Source organism: Lygodium microphyllum, chromosome 4 (assembly GCF_053477565.2).
Source record: "Lygodium microphyllum isolate KBCC chromosome 4, Lygodium_microphyllum_v1.1.10, whole genome shotgun sequence".
NCBI lineage: Eukaryota > Viridiplantae > Streptophyta > Polypodiopsida > Schizaeales > Lygodiaceae > Lygodium > Lygodium microphyllum.
The window spans coordinates 135,917,673-135,938,109 of NC_141138.1; the positions used below are offsets into that span (position 1 = coordinate 135,917,673).

General features: G+C 43.3%; 1 protein-coding gene across 2 annotated transcripts in view; it reads left to right on the top strand.

Moving 5' to 3' along the window:
• Positions 1 to 8,007, top strand: part of MENG (S-adenosyl-L-methionine-dependent methyltransferases superfamily protein) — a 94,830-nt gene extending 86,823 nt beyond the window's left edge. For both annotated transcript variants that reach the window (XM_087676608.1, XM_087676609.1), the window contains exons 3-8: positions 6,543 to 6,633; positions 6,777 to 6,865; positions 6,951 to 7,084; positions 7,153 to 7,214; positions 7,338 to 7,437; positions 7,541 to 8,007. In XM_087676608.1, the coding sequence (XP_087532734.1) occupies positions 6,543 to 6,633; positions 6,777 to 6,865; positions 6,951 to 7,084; positions 7,153 to 7,214; positions 7,338 to 7,437; positions 7,541 to 7,641 (577 nt within the window). In that variant the 3' untranslated portion in view covers positions 7,642 to 8,007. The remainder of the gene's footprint in view (positions 1 to 6,542; positions 6,634 to 6,776; positions 6,866 to 6,950; positions 7,085 to 7,152; positions 7,215 to 7,337; positions 7,438 to 7,540) is intronic.
• The last annotated feature ends 12,430 nt before the right edge of the window (positions 8,008 to 20,437 follow it).

Consider the following 20,437-nt stretch of genomic DNA (forward strand, 5'->3'; position numbering starts at 1 on the left):
CCCCTTATAACCCTAAGGTATAAGGGTTATCATTTGTACTTTCAGCTAACTCTCTATTCAGTACTATTGCATTGGGTATCGTGCTCAACTCTGTCTCTCACTCTCACACTGTCTACTGCACTTCAGCTGCACCTCGATCCTCTCCCATCTGACAATTTACGGCCGGCACAGGTGGCGGCAAGAAGAAGAAACAAAAGAAGGAGAAGGCCAAGGACAAGAAGGAGGAGGACAAGAAGGATGCGAAGGAGAAGCCCAAATGTCCCCATTGTGGGAAGGGCACTCATCCCGAGGAGAAGTGTTGGCAGAAGTATCCCCATTTGAAGCCTAAGGAGAAGGACTCGAAGGCGGCCCCAGCCACAACAGAATCTGCGTTTGTGCATGTCTTTGTTGAGGAAGACACTGCCCTAGCTTCTGCCACTCAGGAGAAGCCTTGGCTCGTCGACAGTGGAGCATCTTCACATATGACCTTCTGTCAGGATTGGCTTCAGGATCTTCGTTCCTGAGGGGGTACAGTCACCATTGGTGACAATTCTACAGTTCTTGTTCGAGGCGTGGGGACTTTACCTATGTTTTCTGACAGGCGGTCTTCCTCCGCCAAAGTTCTCTATGTCCCTGATTTGGGTTTTAACCTATTATCTGTGCATGGCCTTACTCAGTTAGATACCCGAGTCATTTTTACATAGGACGCAGTCACAGTGGAGGATGCTTCTACAGGTGATGCTCTTTGGACAGGTACACAGGAGGGTGGGCTTTATACGCTCACAGCCTTGGCTGCGCGGACTTTCCATGAGCTTGGGCTGCTTTGGCATGCTCGGTATGGTTATTTGAATTTGGATTCTCTTCGCCGGGCTTCTAGGAGGAAGATGGTGGAGGGACTTCCTGATTTCCCTCCTCTTCACACTTTGTGCCCTAGCTGCTTGAGGGGCAAGCAGCACCGGCAGCCTCACCCGCAGGTTGCTTCTAGGCAGGCTACTTCTCTGCTTGAGTTGGTTCATACCGACCTTTGCGGACCGATGGGCACGGCCTCCCTTGGGAAGGCCAAGTATTTGATGCTGATTGTGGACGACTTTAGTCGTTATGTGTGGCCTTATTTCTTGGAGTACAAGAGCGAGGCGTACTCCCGTTTCTGTGAGTGGCAGGTGTTTGTGGAGACTCAAACCACTTCCAAGGTTCATGGTGTTCGAGCTGATCACGGTGGCGAGTTCACTTCTCACCTTTTCTCCCAGTTTTGCAGGGATCATGGTATTCGGGTGGAGTATTCCCATCCGAACACACCATCAGAGAATGGTGTGGTGGAGCGTGCGAATCGGACCATGATTGAGATGGCCCGATCTATGCTGGAGCATAGGAGTCTTCCTCATTTCCTTTGGGGTGAGGCGGTGGCTACAGCGGTGCATATCCGCAACCGCTGTCCGACTTCGGCATTACAGGACACGACTCCGTATGAGGCTTTCTTTGGAAAAAAGCCTTCCGTGTTCCATTTTCACATCTTTGGGTGCGATGCTTTTGTCCATGTGGACAAGAAGAGGAAGACGAAGTTCGACTCTAAGTCGAGAAAGCTTATCTTCGTTGGTTATAGTACGACCACGAAGGGATATCGGCTCTATGACCCGACGGCACGGACGGTTGAGGTGAGCAGGGATGTGATCTTTGATGAGGCTTCGGCCTCTAAGGATCCAATTGATGGTTCTATTTCAGATGTTTCTTCATCCTCGACGGACCCCCCCCCCCCCCCCCCCCCCCCCTCCGCCCCCCCCAACCTTCTCTCCCTTCCCTTCCTTCCGGGATGCCCCTTAGCAACCCCCCTATTCCTCCTCCTTCGGCTTCCCTTTCCCCTCTGGTGGATGTGCCTTCGTCTTCTACGAGCTCTTCTACCGCCACTTCGGGATCTTCACGGGATATACAGCCTTCTTCAGATGCGGAGGATCTACCTTCACTCGGTGAGGGGGAGTCCCTCTCCGATTTGGGTGCTTTACAGGTTCCGGAGACCCCCCGGTCTCCCTCACAGCAGCAGGAGTCTCTCAGGATTCCTTTATGGTATCGCCGGCTCATGCAGGATTCAGGTGTTACTCACTTTCCTGCTTCTTCTTCAGGTCCACGTCGATCAGCACGTTTACAGGCCCAGCGGGACAGTTCACTATGTGTGAACTATGCTCTTATGTCACAGATTCTTCAGGATTCCGAGCCTTCCACTGTGGAGGAGGCTCTTGCACAGGATATTTGGAGACAGGCTATGCAGGCCGAGCTCGATTCCATCGAGCGAAACCATATGTGGGAGCTTGTTCCGCGTCCCGCGAAACGGAAGGTGATTGGTGTGAAATGGGTCTTTAAGACCAAATATCTTGCAGATGGCTCCTTGGACAAGCATAAGGCTAGGCTTGTTGCCAAGGGTTTTGCTCAGCGTGCAGGGTTGGATTACTTTGAGACTTTTGCTCCTACAGCCAGGATGTCTACCATCCGAGTTCTTTTGGCTCTTGCTGCTCACCACCGTTGGCCTGTCTATCAGATGGACGTCAAGTCTGCTTTTCTGAATGGCGTTCTTGAGGAGGAGATTTATGTTTTGCAGCCTCCTGGTTTTCTTGTGCAGGGGAAGGAGGATCATGTCTACAGGTTGCGGAAGGCTCTTTATGGCCTAAAGCAGGCTCCTCGTGCTTGGTACCAGCGGATTGACCGCTTCTTTCTACAGAGTGGCTTTGCGCGCTCCGCTTATGATCCCAACCTCTACTTACGGGTTGTGGATTCTCTTTCGGTGTTACTTATCTTGTATGTGGATGATCTTATCATTACAGGGAGCGATACTCAGCAGGTGGAGAATACACGGTCCATTCTTCAGCAGGAGTTTGACATGACGGATCTAGGGATCCTTCACTTCTTTCTAGGTCTGGAGATCTATCAGATGGCACAGGGCATTTTTATCTCGCAGCACAGGTACATCTCTGAGCTTCTTTCAGAGTTTGATATTGCTGAGTGTCGGCCTATCTTCTGCCCCATGGACCCTGAGTCCAAGCTTTTGACAGCTGGAGTTCCTCTTACCGATCCCACCCGTTACAGGTGCCTTGTCGGCTCTCTTATCTGGCTGCTTCACACTCGGCCGGATATCTCTTTTGTGGTGGCTTTATTGTCTTCTTTTATGCAGACTCCTACCCAGGATCACTGGCAGGCGGCCTTGCGGGTTCTTCGCTATTTACAGGGGACTCGATCCTTCGGGATCATGTATGGAGATGGGATTACCCTTTCTGGATGGAGTGATTCTGATTGGGCAGGTGATGTGGATTCGAGACGATCCACTACAGGTTATGCTTTCACCCTTGGATCTGGTGCTGTCTCTTGGAGCAGCAAGAAGCAGCCTACTGTGGCACTTTCTTCTACAGAGGCTGAGTATCGGGCCCTTTGTTCGACTGCTATGGAGGCAGTTTGGCTTCGTCGCTTACTCGCGGAGATTGGCTTTTCTCAAACCGGACCTACGGAGCTGCGCGTGGATAACCAGAGTGCTCTTGCTCTGGCCAAGAACCCGGTGTTCCATGCTCGCACGAAGCACATTGAGGTTCAGTATCACTATGTTCGAGAGCGGATCGTGGATTCGGAGCTGGTGGTGGTCTATTGTCCTACGGCGGCCAATGCAGCTGATCTCTTTACGAAGCCGTTGCCTCAGGCTTCTTTGCTTCATCACATGCGGTTCTTGGGTCTTCAGACTCTCCCAGGAGTTGAGAGGGGGTGTTAGCCTGCTCTTCTTCAGTCTCAGTCTGTCATCTCCTGGTTGTGAGCTCCTGTCAGAGTCTGACAGGAGACAGAGGAGCTCTGTCAGTGCATTTTTGTGGCTGCCCTAGTCAGCATGCAGCCCTGGGTTTGTTACAGCCCAAACTGGGCTGTTTTTGTCCAGACTGCCCATTTTCTGGGCAGTCGGCCAGATCTGGCCAAAGTCGGCCAGATCTGGCTGGTCGGCCAAATCTGGCCAGGTCGGCCAGTTTGGCTGGTAGGCCAGTTTGCTGGCCTGGGGGCTATTTATAGCAGCCCCCCCAGTCAGTCCAGTATTGTTCTCCGCAGGTACAGCACCGCTCCCTCCGTCTCCGTCTCCGGCATTGGTGCTGCCACTGCTTCCAGTCTGTCCTGGTTCCCTCACTGACGCTCCGGGCTGCGTGCAGGGACTGTTCTGTCCATTCCAGTGTATTCAGCATTCATCTCAGTAAGTGCAGACTTTCTTCCTTCATTCTCTGCTTTCTCTCTCCTCTCCTCCGTGTTCGTGTTCTTCTTCCTTTGCGCACTCTCACAAATTGATGGTATTTGAGTAATGGAACTACAACAAGCAATAAAAGCACATAAATAGAAATGCACAATTTACTACTTAATCTTGGACAATGGACAACGTGTAGGTCCCAAAACTAGTGCTCTTCATGGTATTTCTATATCTTTTATTGCAAATGGATGGAGTACATTGAGATTCTTTAATCTCCTCCATTGATCCAAGTGTCTCTCGCTATCATAAATTACCAAAAAGCATTCAAACAAATTTACCCCTTTGTTTGCTCGGAGATTGGTTTTCAATTGTGCTCCTTGGGCAACAAATCAAGCCAAATGTTTGCTAATCGAATGGCCCCAATTTCAGTGATTGAAATTCAAGTCTCTAGGCCTTACAAATTTTTAGCATGATTCTTGAGGTGGTTATGAAATTATGATATTTCAATATTTATTGGAATTCACTATGAAAATATGATTATTTTTATATTATTTATTGTGGATTTTGTTTATTTGCCTCATAATCTATGACTTGTTTCATCAGTACACATGTGTAATACTGATCGCATTATGCCCGGTAGATAGATGGAAGGATACTAATATGCTTTGTGTTGTGGTGAGCACACTATTAAATGTGGTTATGTGGAATAAATAATTTGTGAAAGCACATTTTAATGCATAAAAATTGTATACTTCATAGCATGGAAATGTTATTTTAAATTTTATGCTTCATAGTGTGAAAATATTACATTTTTGTAGAGTCCTACAAGCACAAGGATTTTGCATGTGCACCTGTGCAATTGATTTATTTTTTGGGTGTGTTTATTGTAAAAAGCCTAGAAAGGCTAAAATGTTATTATTTTTGGATGTAAAGCTATTAGAATAGGTTATAGTAGATTTATTTTGACAAAAGCAAGTTGTGCAAGAAAGGGAAAAACAAGGAAAGCCAAAAACACAAAAGATGCCTTCAATGTATTTTGAGCACAAACACCTAATACAATTTATAAATACATGCATGGGGTAGGTGCTCACCAAAGCATGGGGGGAGATTGTACCCAATGATTTTGTGTTGTGCAAGCTTTGTCTATTTCGCTCCTCTCTTAAGCTCTCTTCTTATTTTCTTTCAACATTTGGCTATTGTATCATGAAGCCTAGCAACACAAATATTTCCAGAAGCCTAGAGAAGCAAAAATGCACGATTGCTTTTCATCATTTAGGAAAGGAAGGCTCTGCTTATTGTGAAGGATTGTGTACCATTCTGTGGAGTTTTCCAATTTGGGAAAAGCAAAAATTGTCTTGGCTTGCACGTGAGTGATTCAAGCTGTTTTTCATCAAGATGCTTTATAAAATTTGTCCTTTTCGAGCTATTGGTGCTGTGAGATTTTCTGTTAGATCTTTGTATTTGAAGATAGCTATATAGACAAAGATTGGCAGTTTCTTGCATCTTGTTACAGCTGGTTTAGGCAATGGATGCTGTAGCTATTGCTAGAGAATTGCTGCGACAAATTGTGCTTGATCTTTTTACTGTGCTCTCCTTGGTTAACCACCTTGAGCATGGGTAATTTACAGCTGGATACTCTGACTGCTGCATGTGTGAACACACTATTGGACGCTGTCCGATGCTAGTTGGGCTACAGGTAGATAGTAAGCTGCCACCTTTCAAAGGAGGGGAGTCTAGATGAAATAGGAATAGCATTCTTCGAAGGGGATCAACTGTTCTGGGTCAATGTGGTGTTTTGGGTGTCTTGACTCTTTTGTTGGATAAGTGTCTCTTCTTGAAGCAATATATTAAACGTGAAAAATTTTTGGCTAGTTGGGCTACAGGTAGATAGTAGGCTGCCACCTTGCAAAGTAGGGGCGATTCTCTCTTCTTGAAGTGATATATTAAACATGAACAAATTTTAGCTTGTCATGTATCTGGCTGTGAGTCTCATAAACATCTGCGGCAAGCTTAAAAGTGCAGAATTGGATTAGGAAGACTATGATCAACTGGTGAGGACCTCTTGAGCATAACTGTGAGGGATTACATTACCAGGCACATCTGACAAGTCAATTCAATGCACACATTTCTCACAAACAATGAAATATAAAATTGCTCTATTCTCAAATATGATTGAACGCTTGTGGTTTGTCTTAGGGATGGTCAAGACCATTATGCAGACGCCCTGCCTTTTTTTTCTCCCTTCATTTCTGTCTGTTGCTTGATCTTTGTTTATCTGCTAGTGGTTTATCTGTCTGGTGGGATAGTTTGCCTGTATGCTTATTATAAATTTGACAATGGGCATTGGAATGTAATCAATTGTTTCCAGGGCAAAATCTGGTGATACTGTTCTCGATATCTGCTGTGGCAGTGGTGATTTAGCCTTCCTTTTGGCAGAAAAGGTCGGCCCCAGTGGGAAGGTGAGCCAGTTTTTTGTGTTTTAGTTGAGATGATGTTGAATGTCAAATGTTCAGGTAACTATGAAGCTCCATGTGAGCAAATATCTGTGTTTTGATTGAGATCTTGTTCAAGGTCAAATGTAAAGGTAATCATGATTCTTTAGGTGACAGGACTTGACTTTGCTGAGGAGCAGCTCTTGATAGCATCTGAACGCCAAATGTCTAGACAATCAGCTTATTCTCGAGACATGCAGTAAGTAGCACTCATGGGACTGGTTGGATGGACTGAAAGCTGCACCTTGTACCTGGTAGTGTTGGTGATGTTCTTGTCCTAGCAGGTGGCTACAAGGCGATGCATTGGACCTGCCATTTGTAGATGAAAGTTTTGATGCAATAACAATGGGTTATGGATTGCGCAATGTTATTGACATCCCTAGAGCACTTGGTGAAACCTGCCGAGTACTGAAGTTAGGTAGGGTGATGTTGTCAGAGCAATGCTCATTATCTGTGTTTTGGTAATGAATTTTGTTTTATGGCCAGGTTCTTTTGTGTCTATTCTTGATTTCAATAAGCCAAATAGTCCAGTTATCTATGGCCTTCAGGTATCGGTCACCTTCAGAAACTCTTCCACACATAAGCCTATATGTATAAATTTATGATGATGTGCTGCTTTTGATTTCAAACATACCATCTTGTTTAGTGTCCTCATGCAACTTTTCTGACAGAATTGGATGCTCGATAATGTGGTGGTACCAGTTGCCTCTCAATATGGCTTAAAAGAACAATATGCATATTTGAAAACATCAATCGCCCAGTTTCCAACAGGTTTAGTTTCCTTGTCCCTTTTCCAATTGCTATCTTTATTTCATGCAGAGTCTTTAGGCTCATGGACTTTGCAGCAATATTTTTGATGTTTTCTTCTCCTCAGGAAAGGAACAAGAGGTACTAGCAAAAGAAGCAGGTTTCTCTCAGGCAGTACATTATGAACTTGCAGGTGGTTTAATGGGGATACTGGTTGCAAGAAGGTAGCATGACATACATGACGTGGGCTAGCCTCTGGTGATCAATCTATGGTAGTCCTATGATGTGGGTGCATCCTAATCAACTCCTCTCAAATGACATTGAGGAGCCCATTCACTTTCACATTCCACACAAACTAGACTTCCCAACATGAGGAACTTTATACGGTTGCTTGTGATCTCATTGAACCTGCATTTGTTTAATGGCTCCTGCACCGTTGTTGAAAATCACTTGTATTAATAGAGCTCTCGCCTTTTTCGGTTTGGACAGAGTGGCATTGTTTGGTCGGTCTTTCTTGCAAGCTGATTTGGATGGTTGAGAGCTTCATCTTGTTGAACGATAACGGCTAAAAAAATAAGATTATATTCTGATTTCTGATTGTTCGTTGTTGTTCAATTTGCAACCTCGGGGCTTCTTTCAAATTTCAATGTGTGATTATGAACACTGGTAAGGTCATACTGTTCAGGGTAAGGGGGCCATTAAGTTAGCGCCCCGCGCGCCCCCCCCCCCCAAAGGTGACAGCGCTACCCCAATGAAGATTTACTTTTCTCTGTGTTTCCCCGCTTTCCAAAGGAGAAAAAGGAGCCAAAAGGAAGATGATTGGTAGATAAAGACTACCTTTTCTGTTCACTTCCCTGGTCCCTGCGTGCAACCCACATTTTTTGAACGGCCTCCCTCCGCCTCCTTCCACCATTTCTCACAGGAAAATTTTTGCTAGCTCTCTCGTGTTTAGCGGTTGTATTCAGTGCCAAAAATTCCAGGTCTTTCTCACGGTGAAGACGATTGAAGAGATAAGCTCATATTATTTGGTCGAACTGTATGTTATATCTTTAAGCTATTGGCTGAGAGGGTGGGAACATATACGGGAAGGCATGCTTTAGCAACTTTTATCTCATTTAGGAAAGCTACTCGACTCCTTGTGTCCACCCAGCCATAGATGCTTAATCATCGGAACCAAGATCTACTTTTCTTGATGAGGTTTCCAAAGTTATCTACTACATCATGAGAAATATAAAAGAAACTTCCTTTTATCATTTTGTTACATAGGATTCCTTAACATAGTTAGCAAAGGGGTAATGGAAGTGGGAGATGCTATTGTAATAGATTGCAAGAATGTAAAAGAATTTTGCAAAAGAACATATGAACTCTGACAATGAGCGAACGAGTAATGGAATCTATAACACAATACGAGAGATGCACCAAGTAAACTACACATGTGAATGGTAGGTGTAGTGTCTAGTAGTACCTCCAAATTTTGTCTCCCAAGCGGATGTGATCTGAGACTCAAGATAAATGAGTTATGGATTGCTTGATTGCCCAAGAGGCACCTAAAATGAAGCTTCATAAATGCCCAAACATCAATGAAATGTAAAGCACTATCACCCCCTCCTTAGATCATGGATGAGCAATGTAATAAAGTTTTTGATGATGGGGAACAATAAGTCCTTAGAAACCATCACCATCTCCCACAATAATGATTTGCCAAGAACTTGTATTATTGTAATATTTATAAAAATAACAACGGGTGCTCGAAAAAGATGCTCAAAGTAGAACATAGCTTTGGAAATACTTTAAGACTAGCTCTAGGACATCACTCCTAGTCCAAACAACACCTAAGGAGCACGAAGTGGATATGAATCATACTCAAACTTGTCAGAGAAAGTGAAAATATTTGAATCTCTTGTCTATCACTAGTGCCTTAAAGAAGCACAATGTGACCATGATGCCTTTCCTTTAGCCGAATCATTGAAGCGGTCGACTCATGGCAACTTAGACTAGGATCAAAGACCTTGCTTTGTTAAACAATCCATCATGAACCTAGAAGTCAATCCTAGATCCAAGATTTGAATCCACCATACCTACAAACACATATAATGTATAATATTATATGAATGTATCCTAGCTCATATGATGCATTTATATCATATGTTGATGCTTGTGATACATTCATATGGTATGATGGATTGATTTCAAGGTTATGTGAGGAAAGAAAGTATATTGAGCATGAAAGGTAGCTAGAAAAAGGCAATAGAAAGGTTGGAAGCACAAGCCTTTGGTCATAGACATCAATCATCATGGAAGAGTAAGGCATGGCGATATACAAGTAGAAATTTTCAATCCCTTATCAATAATAGACCATGCAGTGCATGAGCCTATCTTTGATTTTTTCTCGTTTTATCATTTCCATAAAAATGGAGTACCAGAGTTGGTTTTCTATGTTCTTCAGTCTTACCAATTCTCAATCCTTACTATTCTTAGAGACTAGATTCTAGTTTTAGTGAGTTTTTCTAGCGCTCTTAAGGATTACTTTTTATACTCATTTAATTCATGCATGTCTAACATATTTAATTCAAGTAGAAAAAGGAAGTACACTTTAATGGAAAATTTCTAATTCTTAATTTATCCCAACATGGTTATTATTGTTAGACCAATTATCATTACATGAATTATTACTACTTCGAGTTGACATGTGATCATGACAACTTTTGATTGTGGAATTTCCACTACCTTCTTAGGTTGTGCTTTGACTCCGAGTTGCACTACAACATTAACAATGTGTTCATTGTGGATGGTTTTGCTCCGAGGCTATAGAAACTAGTATTTTGGGATGCCCTTTACACAACCATAAGAGTGCTACTACTTTCAAACATTGTTCTACTTTTGTCTTATTCTGAGCAAGTCTTCAAAAACATGTTGAATTTTTGGATGTCGAATTGGCTTCATTTAATCATCCTAATGGCCTCTTGAAGTTCTTGCATAGAAACAATGGCTAGGGTAAGTGGGAAGGAGATGCCTGAGTGTGAATAGGCTTAACATTTAGCATTAAATGAAAAGTTTGGAGAGATGTTGGAGGGAAGAGGACAACAATAGGGTGCAATCATAGGAGAGGAGGGAGATCAAATCGCTGTGAAGTTTCAATCCAAGACCATTGATGAGCTTCAATTTAGCTCCAAGATATGCAATGGCATGGTCATGGGTTGATCCACTCTCTACCAAATCTTGCCTAATGGAATATGTTTATATAAAGAAGAGGAAAGAGAGATCAAGACATGCTTCTAAAATTATCTTGCTTTTTTACCTAAAATAAAAAATGCAATTTGAATTTATGAGTGTATATTATCCAAATATATCAATGTGCAACAAAATTGTAGAGCAAGTTATTTTTTAACATAAATGTATCAATGGAAATAATTTTGCTTGGCTTCAAAAGTTTTAATATTTTGTTTTTGTTGGGGGTAAAAGCGCCTTCGCCTAGCCGCCCGTGTAGTATTACTACACTGACAGTCACTGCCACTGCACACTGCAGGTGGAGGGCGCCCATCACCATCACTTTATTCTTTATTCTTTAAGTGACAGTTTGAATAAAGGAAGGCCCAGTCACACATTGTGACTGTTGGAGTTCCTATTTCTTGTCTCTCTCTTTCTTGCTCTTGATCTCCCGCCATAGCTCTCGAGTGCAAGCTTCGATCCTTCTCACCTTTCAATTGGTATTAGAGCACGGCTTCCCAACTCTTGAGCTTGGCTCGTGGCATTGTCAGATTTCCATTGACAACCCACTCGCATTGGGTCTCCTTCCCGGTAGCCATATCCGACCTTCCCGAGCTCCCGTCACTCCCCGGCTTCTCAAGCTTCTTCCCAGCCTATTGAGGCATCCTCAGGGCATTCAAGCAAAGGTATTTGATCATTTTCTTCAGGGTCTACTTTAGTTCTCAGGTCTTACAGGCTGTAAACAAGATTGGGGTAGCCACCATTGAAGCTCCCTTGCTTCATATCTCACTTGCCTTTGAACAAGACTTGTTGGGGCTCATTGTGGGCCACCATTGGCCACTTCTCTTGCCCCCCAACACCTCAAACTTCAGCCACATGAGCAGTAGGCCTCCCCTACAGATCTGGACAGTTTGCGCCATCTTCTTGTAGCTTGTGTACAACACCAAAGCAACCCCCTACTTCTTAATGGTCATTGGCATGATGTTTGTTCTTCATAATGCACTCTTGACATGGTCTATGGCTTGGTCTTGAAGGCTTGAGCATTGGACATTGATTTGGGGCTGATTCAAACACTGTTTGGGACTGTTTATAGTAGTTCACAGTCATGTTATGCTAATGCTACATTGACAGTAAATGCTATGCTTGTCTAGGCATACGTAGTCAACCGGTTTGATGCCTATTGGATGCCGATCGACTTGGGGATGGATTGCACATGTTATGCCATCATTTTTTGGACGGATTTGCATATTGAAATTTCTCAGTTTTGATGGTCATTCTTGGCTGTAAAAACAGTGGGTTGAAGCTCATTTGATTGCTTTGGGTTATGCCTATTGATTCTGGGTTATGTCTTGGATATATGAAATGAAGTATTGATCTTCAGAGTACGACTTCAAGCTTGGATTCCGTTCCGGATGCTTTTGGAAGAGCTTTGACATTACACACTCATTGATATGGTTCATGCTTGACAGTGGTATATGCTTTGACAGTGATGCTCTTTGGGTCTATGCGTACCCGTTGCCTACTTCTTGATGCTCATGTCTTGGTTGATTACCCTATTCTCACTGAATCTCTATGTTGGATGCATTTTGGATTATCTAGAGTTGTCTTGGATGTTACTTGGCTTGTCAGAGTTTATTGGGATGTATGTCTTACTCATGGATGCTACCTACAGTTGCTTTGTAGCCGTCATGCTCTTGGGATGCTATTGAGGCATTGTCTTGGTCACCTGTCTTTGGCATTTTGACTTGGTTTGATTGAGCTGTTGAGCTCGTTTATCCGCCTTTTGTGCCAGTGGGAGCATCTTGTATGCTTGACCGACATTGAGCAGGAAGTTTATGCTATTTGAGCATTTTGCAAATACTTGAGACTTTGGGATCTCTTACACTTGGATGTTGCATGGTTCATGCATTGATGTCTTGGAGTTGCTTTTAACTTGGGCTTGGGCTTTGCACTCTTGTGAGCATACACCTACTGGTGTCAGGTCTTGCCAGTGTTATGTATACTTTGCCCTATTGTCCAGGGGGTATGCCTCACTGATGGATGCTTTGGTGACATGTTTGGGTGTTTGCTCAGGGTCTTGATGACTGTTTGGTGCTGATTTATGCCCGTTTATGGCTGGTCATGTCTTGTCTATCATTTATTGACTTGGTATAGTGATTTGGTTAGCAGTTGACTCTCATAGTACCCTGCTGTCATTTATTACACCAAGCATATAGCTCCGGATTGACATGGATTTTTCATGTTGAAATATTCTGAAGTGATGTACTTTCACTAGTACTTGGTGAGCAACAACTTTGATTACACTTTTCTCGCCATTTTCTCTCGATTTTGGTGATTTTTTGGTCATTTTCTACAGTAAACAGCAAGCAGTTTTGAACTATCTACAGTCTTCCAGTCTGCATTATGGCGAGGTCGTCCACTCATCATGCTATTTTCAACATCACTAAGCTTGATGGTACGAATTACTCTTATTGGAAGAGCCAAATTTGGCAGGTGTTGGTGTAGAAATCACGGATCAAACCATTGAGGTTAAGCGAGCATCCGCCCGCAACTATGCTAGATGAGGAATGGCTTGAGCTTGATGAGTTATGCAAGTCCACTATTGTATTATCTCTCACAGAATAGGTTCATTACAATGTATTTGAGGAAGAGCAGAGTGCATGGCAGTTATGGGATAAAATAAAAAATCTCTATGACAAGAAAAGTCCAGCGAGTCAGATGTATTGGCTAAAGCAGCTTATGGATCTGCCCATGAAGGAGAATGTGACTATGTCTGCTCACTTGAGCCAGTTCCATGCTGTACTCAAGAACTTGACTTCGCAGGACATCACTTTTGTAGAGGATGTCACTCCTCTTTTCTTGCTTGGTACTCTTAATGAGTCATGGGATGTATTTCGCACTGCATTATGTGCCTTTGCTACTACCTTGAAATTATCTGATGTTGAGAGTGCTCTTTTGTAGGAAGAGGTTAACCGTAAGAATTTGGATGCCTCTCGTGTGTTGCATGCTATGACAGTTAGAGACAAGAATGATGGATATGGAAAGCATGGCAGTGGCAATGGCCGTGGACGGAATTCTCAGAAATCTTGGTCCAAGTCTTGTGGGAAGTCACGTAGCAAATCCCGTGGCAAGAATGCATATGTTACTTGTCACCATTGTGGGAAAAAGGGCCATATTAGGCCACAATGTCATGAACTGTGCAATGAAAGGCGCAAAGATAAGGGGAAAGACAAAGTGCAGGATAAGTCTTCTGATCGCAGCATAGTGCCTGCAAAGTCCAATGTTAAAATTGAAGAGATCAATGTTATGCAGCATGAGGATGTTGATGATGATTATATCCTTGCAGCTTCTTCTAATGCTTCGCAAATGAGACAAATACACTCTATGTATGCACAATGTTGGCTCTTGGACTCACGTGTGTCCTTTCATATGACACCTTGACGAGAGTGGTTTTATTCATACCGTACTATTTCGGGTTCTGTGCGCTTGGGTGATGACAGCTCTCTTGATATTGTGGGCATTGGTGATGTTAGGCTATAGTTTCCTTCTGGCAGCAGTTTTTTTATGCAAGATGTACGTCATGTACCTGCTTTGACACGCAGTCTCATGGACAGCTAGATGACACAGGATATCATGTATGTTTTGGAGACTCTACATGGAAGATCACTCCTGGCAGACTTGTGATTGCGAGAGGTGCTAAGGCTGGCAGCCTCTATCCCTTGATTGTATCAGCTTCTTCCCTTGATCATGTTTTGTTTGTGGGTTCTATTCCACTTGTATCTCTTTGGCATGCCTGTTTGGGCCATATGTCTTTGAAGGGAATGAAAACGCTTTCTGGTTTGCAGTATTTACCGCCCCTTGATTATGCATGTTTTGATTCATGTGAGCATTGCCTTAATGGCAAGCAGACTAGGTCTATGCATAAGAAGTTTGGTAGGCCACGCATGAGTGAGCCCTTGGCATTGGTACATTCGGATGTCTGTGGGCCCATGCCTTGTCAGTCTAGGGTGGTGCAAAGTATTTTGTTACGTTCATAGATGATTTTTCATGAAAAGTTTGGGCTTATTCCATTAAGCTGAAATCTCATGTCTTGGATGTGTTTCAGAGATGGCTTTCATTGGTTGAGAACCAGTCTGGGTATAGGCTAAAATACCTAAGAACAAATAATGGGGGTGAGTATGTCTCACGTGCTTTTGAGCAGTTATGTGATGAGAGGGGTATTCAGCGTCAGTTGACCGCTCCCTACACCCCCCTAGAATGGTTTGGCTGAGCGGATGAATAGAACCATCCAGGAGCGTGTACGCAGTATATTTAGCCATGCAGGCCTTGCCACAGAGCTTTTGGGATGAGGCAGTTAGTACAGCTATGCATGTCATAAACAGATCACCTTCTAGTGGTTTGGATTTTGAGGTTGCAGAGGAGATATGGATTGGAAAACCTCCCTCTTATGCGCATCTCCGTGTCTTTGGATGTGAGGCATTTTGCCATGTGCCAAGGGACAAGAGAAGTAAGCTGGATCCTAAAAGTGTCAAATGCATTTTCCTTAGTTATGGGGATGTAGGCGAGATGGATTACTGCCTCTGGGATTCGCAGGCGCGGAAAGTCATTCGCAGTCATGATGTAGTCTTCCATGAAGACAAGATGCATCGGCAACCTGAGAGAGTTGTTGAGATCTGCAGGGTCATATTTCAAGAGGAGCTGAGAGCTCCCACACAGCCAGTTGGACAGCCTACAAAAAATGCTCATGGTCAGGGTATTGGACAGGTAGCTGGGTAGGCAGCAGAGCCTGCCGTGAGATGGTCTACTAGAGACAGACGTCCACCTGATAGATTTCAGCCCTTGATGCATTATGTCTTTGTTACAAATGCAGGAGAGCCTTTCACTTATGATGAGGCTATGCGCTGGGGTGACAATTACTATTGGGAGAGGGCTATGCAGTCTGAGATAGACTCCTTGCATAAGAATGACACTTGGGATTTGGTTTCCTTGCCTACGGGCAAGAAGACTTTGCCATGCAAGTGGGTGTACAAGCTGAAAAGTACCCCTGGATACCCCAAGCCGGTATACAAGGCTAGATTGGTAGCAAAGGGTTTTAAGCAGGAGCATGGTGTGGACTTTGATGAGATCTTTTCTCCTATGGTTAAGATGACCATCCTACACTTAGTCTTGGCTTTGGTTGCTTAGCTTGACTTGGATTTATACCAGATGGATGTCAAGACGACTTTCTTACATAGGGACTTGCATGATGAGATTTATATGGAGCAGCCTAAGGGCTTTGCAGAACTTGGTAGGGAGCACCTAGTGTGCAAATTGAAGAAAAGTCTTTATGGCTTGAAGCAGTCATCTAGGGAGTGGTATCATAAGTTTGATGCCTTTATGTAGTCACAGGGCTACATCAGGAGTGCTATGGATCTGTGTCTTTACACAAAGAAAGCCCGTGATGGTTCTTTATTGATTTTGGTACTCCATGTGGATGATATGCTGATAGTAGGGAAAGCTCATGATGAGCTAGATGCTCTTAAGGCTCAGCTCAAGAAGAACTTTGAGATGAAAGATCTAGGACATGCCTCTCACATACTTGGTATGCGCATTAGACGTGACATGCATCAAGGACTCCTCTACTTGTCACAGAGGGAGTACATTCATAAAGTCCTTGAGCACTTCCGCATGCAGGACGTAAAGCCTATTGGCCTTCTTATGTGAAGGTATCACAGGCTGATTGTCCACAGACAGATGAAAAAAGGGCCGAGATGGCCAAGATTCCCTATGCATCTGCAATGGGAAGTCTTATGTATGCCATGATAGCCACTCGTCCAAATATTGCCTTTGCAGTTGGTGTTGTGGCACACTATATGGCTACACCTGGCAAGAAGCATTGGGATGCCGTGAATGATATCATGAGGTGCCTGAAGGGCACTGCAGATATGTGCATATGCTATGGCAACTAGGATACAAGAGCCATGGGGTACACTGACTCTGATTATGCAGGACATGCAGATAGTAGGAAGTCCACTTCTGGCTATGTATTCACCTATGCTGGAGGTGATGTTTCTTGGATGTCCAAGGTGTAGAAATGCACGGCCCTTTCTACTACAGAGGCCGAGTATGTTGCAACCACTGAGGCTTGCAAGGAGGCCATTTGGTTGGGTCGTTTGGTTGCTGACCTTGGTATTGATGCTATCCCTACACTGCATTCGGATTCTATGAGTACTATTCAGTTAGCCAAGAATACGGTCTTCCATGCCAAGATGAAACACATTGAGGTGAGATATCACTTCATACGTGGGGTCATTGAGGACAAGTCTATTGATCTTGTCAAGATCTTGACTGAATAGAATCCTGCAGATTTGCTTACGAAAAGCCTCTCTGCAAAGTGCTTTGCCTTCCTCAGGAGGCTGATGGGCGTGGGATGAGAAGATGTCTTTCCTCATCCTGTTGTCCATGTGTACATGTTGCACTGTCTTTCTTCTTTTTTCTTTTCACTCATCACTAGGGCAGATTCGCCTTTAAGTGGGAAGTTGTTGGGGGTAAAGGTGCCTCCACCTAGCCACCTGTGTATTACTACACTGACAGTCACCGCCACTGCACATTGCAGGTGGCGGGCGCCCGTCACCGTCACTTTATTCTTTATTCTTTTAGTGACAGTTTGGATAAAGGAAGGCCCGGTCACACATTGTGACTATTGGAGTTCCCATTTCTTGTCTCTCTCTTTCTTACTCTTGCTCTCCCGCCATAGCTCTCGAGTGCAAGTTTCGATCCTTCTCACCTTTCAGTTTTTCTCTAGCGAGAACACAAGTTTCACAACACTTATACCTCAATCCAAACATTTCACAATTCAAACCATTGTACTTATGGGAGTTACATAATGGGGATAATACATCCTTCCCCGTCTAGGAAATCACAATATCCTCATGTCAAGAAAACTCAAGGTATTATTTTTTAAGGGTAGCCTAATCTATCCATGTTGCATCTATTGGAAAGACGAATCTAGAGCATGGCTATGGTGGATGGAAGAGAAAGAGAAAACCCATGATTACATTTATTGGAGATAATAACTGTCACACAAGTGAATTAGGTTCCAAGATGGAAGCTTGGACTCATAAACACAATCTTGTGCCTGTAGACACTGACACTGACACTTGAGTGAAAGGACAAGAGTACTATAACATTGCATTCAAATGATAGACAAGTACAGTGCTTTATAGCTTCAAGATAGATAGCACTTTCCACCACTGTGCTTATGGATTTGAGGAAGCTTGCATATCCCTAGCTCAACTGTTCCATACTACAAAGAGGCTACACTGGGTGTGATTGCCTAATTCTCAACAACCCTCCTCAATCACAACCAGAAAGGCACAAAGTGTGTAGAGGCTTTAGTGACTCACCACCTGCAAAGTATGGGCACACCACAAACATGGTAACATCTAGAGGCTGTCGCAAAACAAAGCTAAGTGTGGGTACTAAAAACATGGTGGACATCCATAGGTTGTAACGGGGGTTTCACAAAGTGTATAGAGGCTGTAGTGCCAAGTTACATGAAGAGTTTACAAAGCTTATGAAAGAAGCATTAGAGCAAGGTTATACAAGGCTTCAAAAACTTCTATCAGAAAACTAGGAATAGAAGGATTGGTGAGGCTTGTCCTTTTGCTCCTAATGGTCTTCTTCTTCTTCTTTTGCTCCATGGTCTTCTTCTTCTTTCACTACTGCAAGATAGGCCTTCTAAGACCTCTTTCTGGCATGACAGAACTTCTCAGTGTGTCCGGTCCATTTGCAAAAGTTACACATTAGTTGGTTCTTTTTGCCTTTGTTCATATTACTAACATATAACAATTGTTCATCTTTTGTAGTTTCTTCTTTACCTTTAATCTTCTTTTATTCTTCCAACAGAGAGGCCTTAATGTCAACCAATTTAGGGTTTGGCATGTTGATTAAAGTGGCTAAGACATTATCATAATCTAGAGATAAACTTTTTAACAAAGCACCAATAGATATCTTCATCCATTTTCAGATTTCTTATGAGTTGGGTTAGAAGAATTTCCATGTAGTTGAGATTAGATGCCAAGGATGTATTAGTCTTCATGACTAGTCTAAAGAATTCAATTAGCAATCCATACTTTGAAGACTTTGACCGGGCACCAAAGAATGTGTCCAATCTATCCCAAGTGTCATGGGATGTGTCACAAGCATCCACATGATGAATATAATTGTCATCCAACTCAAGCTTTATGATGGCTTGAGCCTTCTCATCATTTTTCTACCAAATTGTTGCAAGGGCAGCATCTCAAGGCTTCTTCTCTTATCCATTGGTGATGGCCCATAGGCCGTTTTTCATCAGGATAATCTTTATGTGTGTTTGCCAGGTATGAAACCCAACTCCTTTGAAGCGACATGTTGGAGAGTCCTTTTCCCATGTTGAGTGACTGGAATAGTAGCAAATCAACACACCAAAAATCCAAATCAAATCAATAAATGAGCTGATTGTGTCAAAGGACACAAGTGGCAAGAGTCATTAGATGAGTGTCAATAGTCACTATGGTTGAATCTTCTTGGGTCTTCCAAATCTTCCAAGATCTCTAGGTAGGCTACTTGAGTTTAGATGGTGGGTTGCTCCAAAACTTTTGCACTTGCTAGAAACTGATCAGACCTGAATACAGAGGGTTACTTGAGGTGGGAACAGTGAGAAATTGGAGTGAAAAGGAACTTGAGCTTGGTGACTATGGAGTTTTTGTTAAGGTTTGTAGGACAAATTGGTTTTTAATTTTGTGCAACAACTACAGTGGATCATTTACCACATTATTTATGTGGGAAGTAGCTTATGTGTAGGCATTCAAAAGCCCTATATGCGCAGGGTAAATCACAGGTAGGTTGAGTGGCGTAGATTGTATGACACACTGTCAGCGCAGATCAGGCAGCGAGCTGAAATTTTCCAAATGCTGGGCCAACAGAGCACGCAATGTTGATGTGTAAAGTAATACAAAGAAGCGCCTTGGACTATAGAGCGAATATCCAGAAGAAATCGAGTTGAGATATGGCCTATAGAGAGAGTTATGAAAGCTCAAAGTGCTACAAGTCATGTTGGCTATGGTTGCCCAACCAGCAGTAAGTGTAAGATTCAAATGAAGAAATGACATCATGAGCTAGGACTAAGCTAACTAGAGTTGGAGAGAGACTAGAGAAATAGAGAGGAGTGCTAAGCCATGCTTAGCTGAGCTGTGATACCATGTTGGAAAGATGGATCTAGAGCATGGCTATGGTGGATGGAAGAGAAAGAGAAAATCCATGATTACATTGACTGGAGATAATAATTGTCGCACAAGTGAATTAGGTTCCAAGATGGAAGCTTGGACTCATAAACATAATCCAGTGTGTGTAGACAATGACAATGACACTTGAGTGAAAGGACAAGAGTACCATGACATTGCATTCAAATGATAGGCAAGTACAATGCTTTATAGCTTCAAGATAGGTAGCACTTTCCACCACTGTGCTTATGGGTTTGAGCAAGCCTACATATCCTTAGCCAAGCTGTTCCATATTGCAAAGAGGCCACACTGGGTGTGATTGCCTAATTCTCAACAACATCATCTTCTAGACATAACTCCTTGTGATGGCATCATTACTTGTTCATCATCTAGTAAGTATATAGATTTTAAAACATGACCATCGGTTTGAGCTTTGATGGCTTGATACAGGTAGGTCCAAAAAATATTTCAAGGTGGATTTGGAGATTCATGTAGCCACAATATCTCCTTGATAAATATTTATGCAATGTCAGAGGATTTATAGAGGTAGCATTGATAAGGAATCAAGGTGAGCA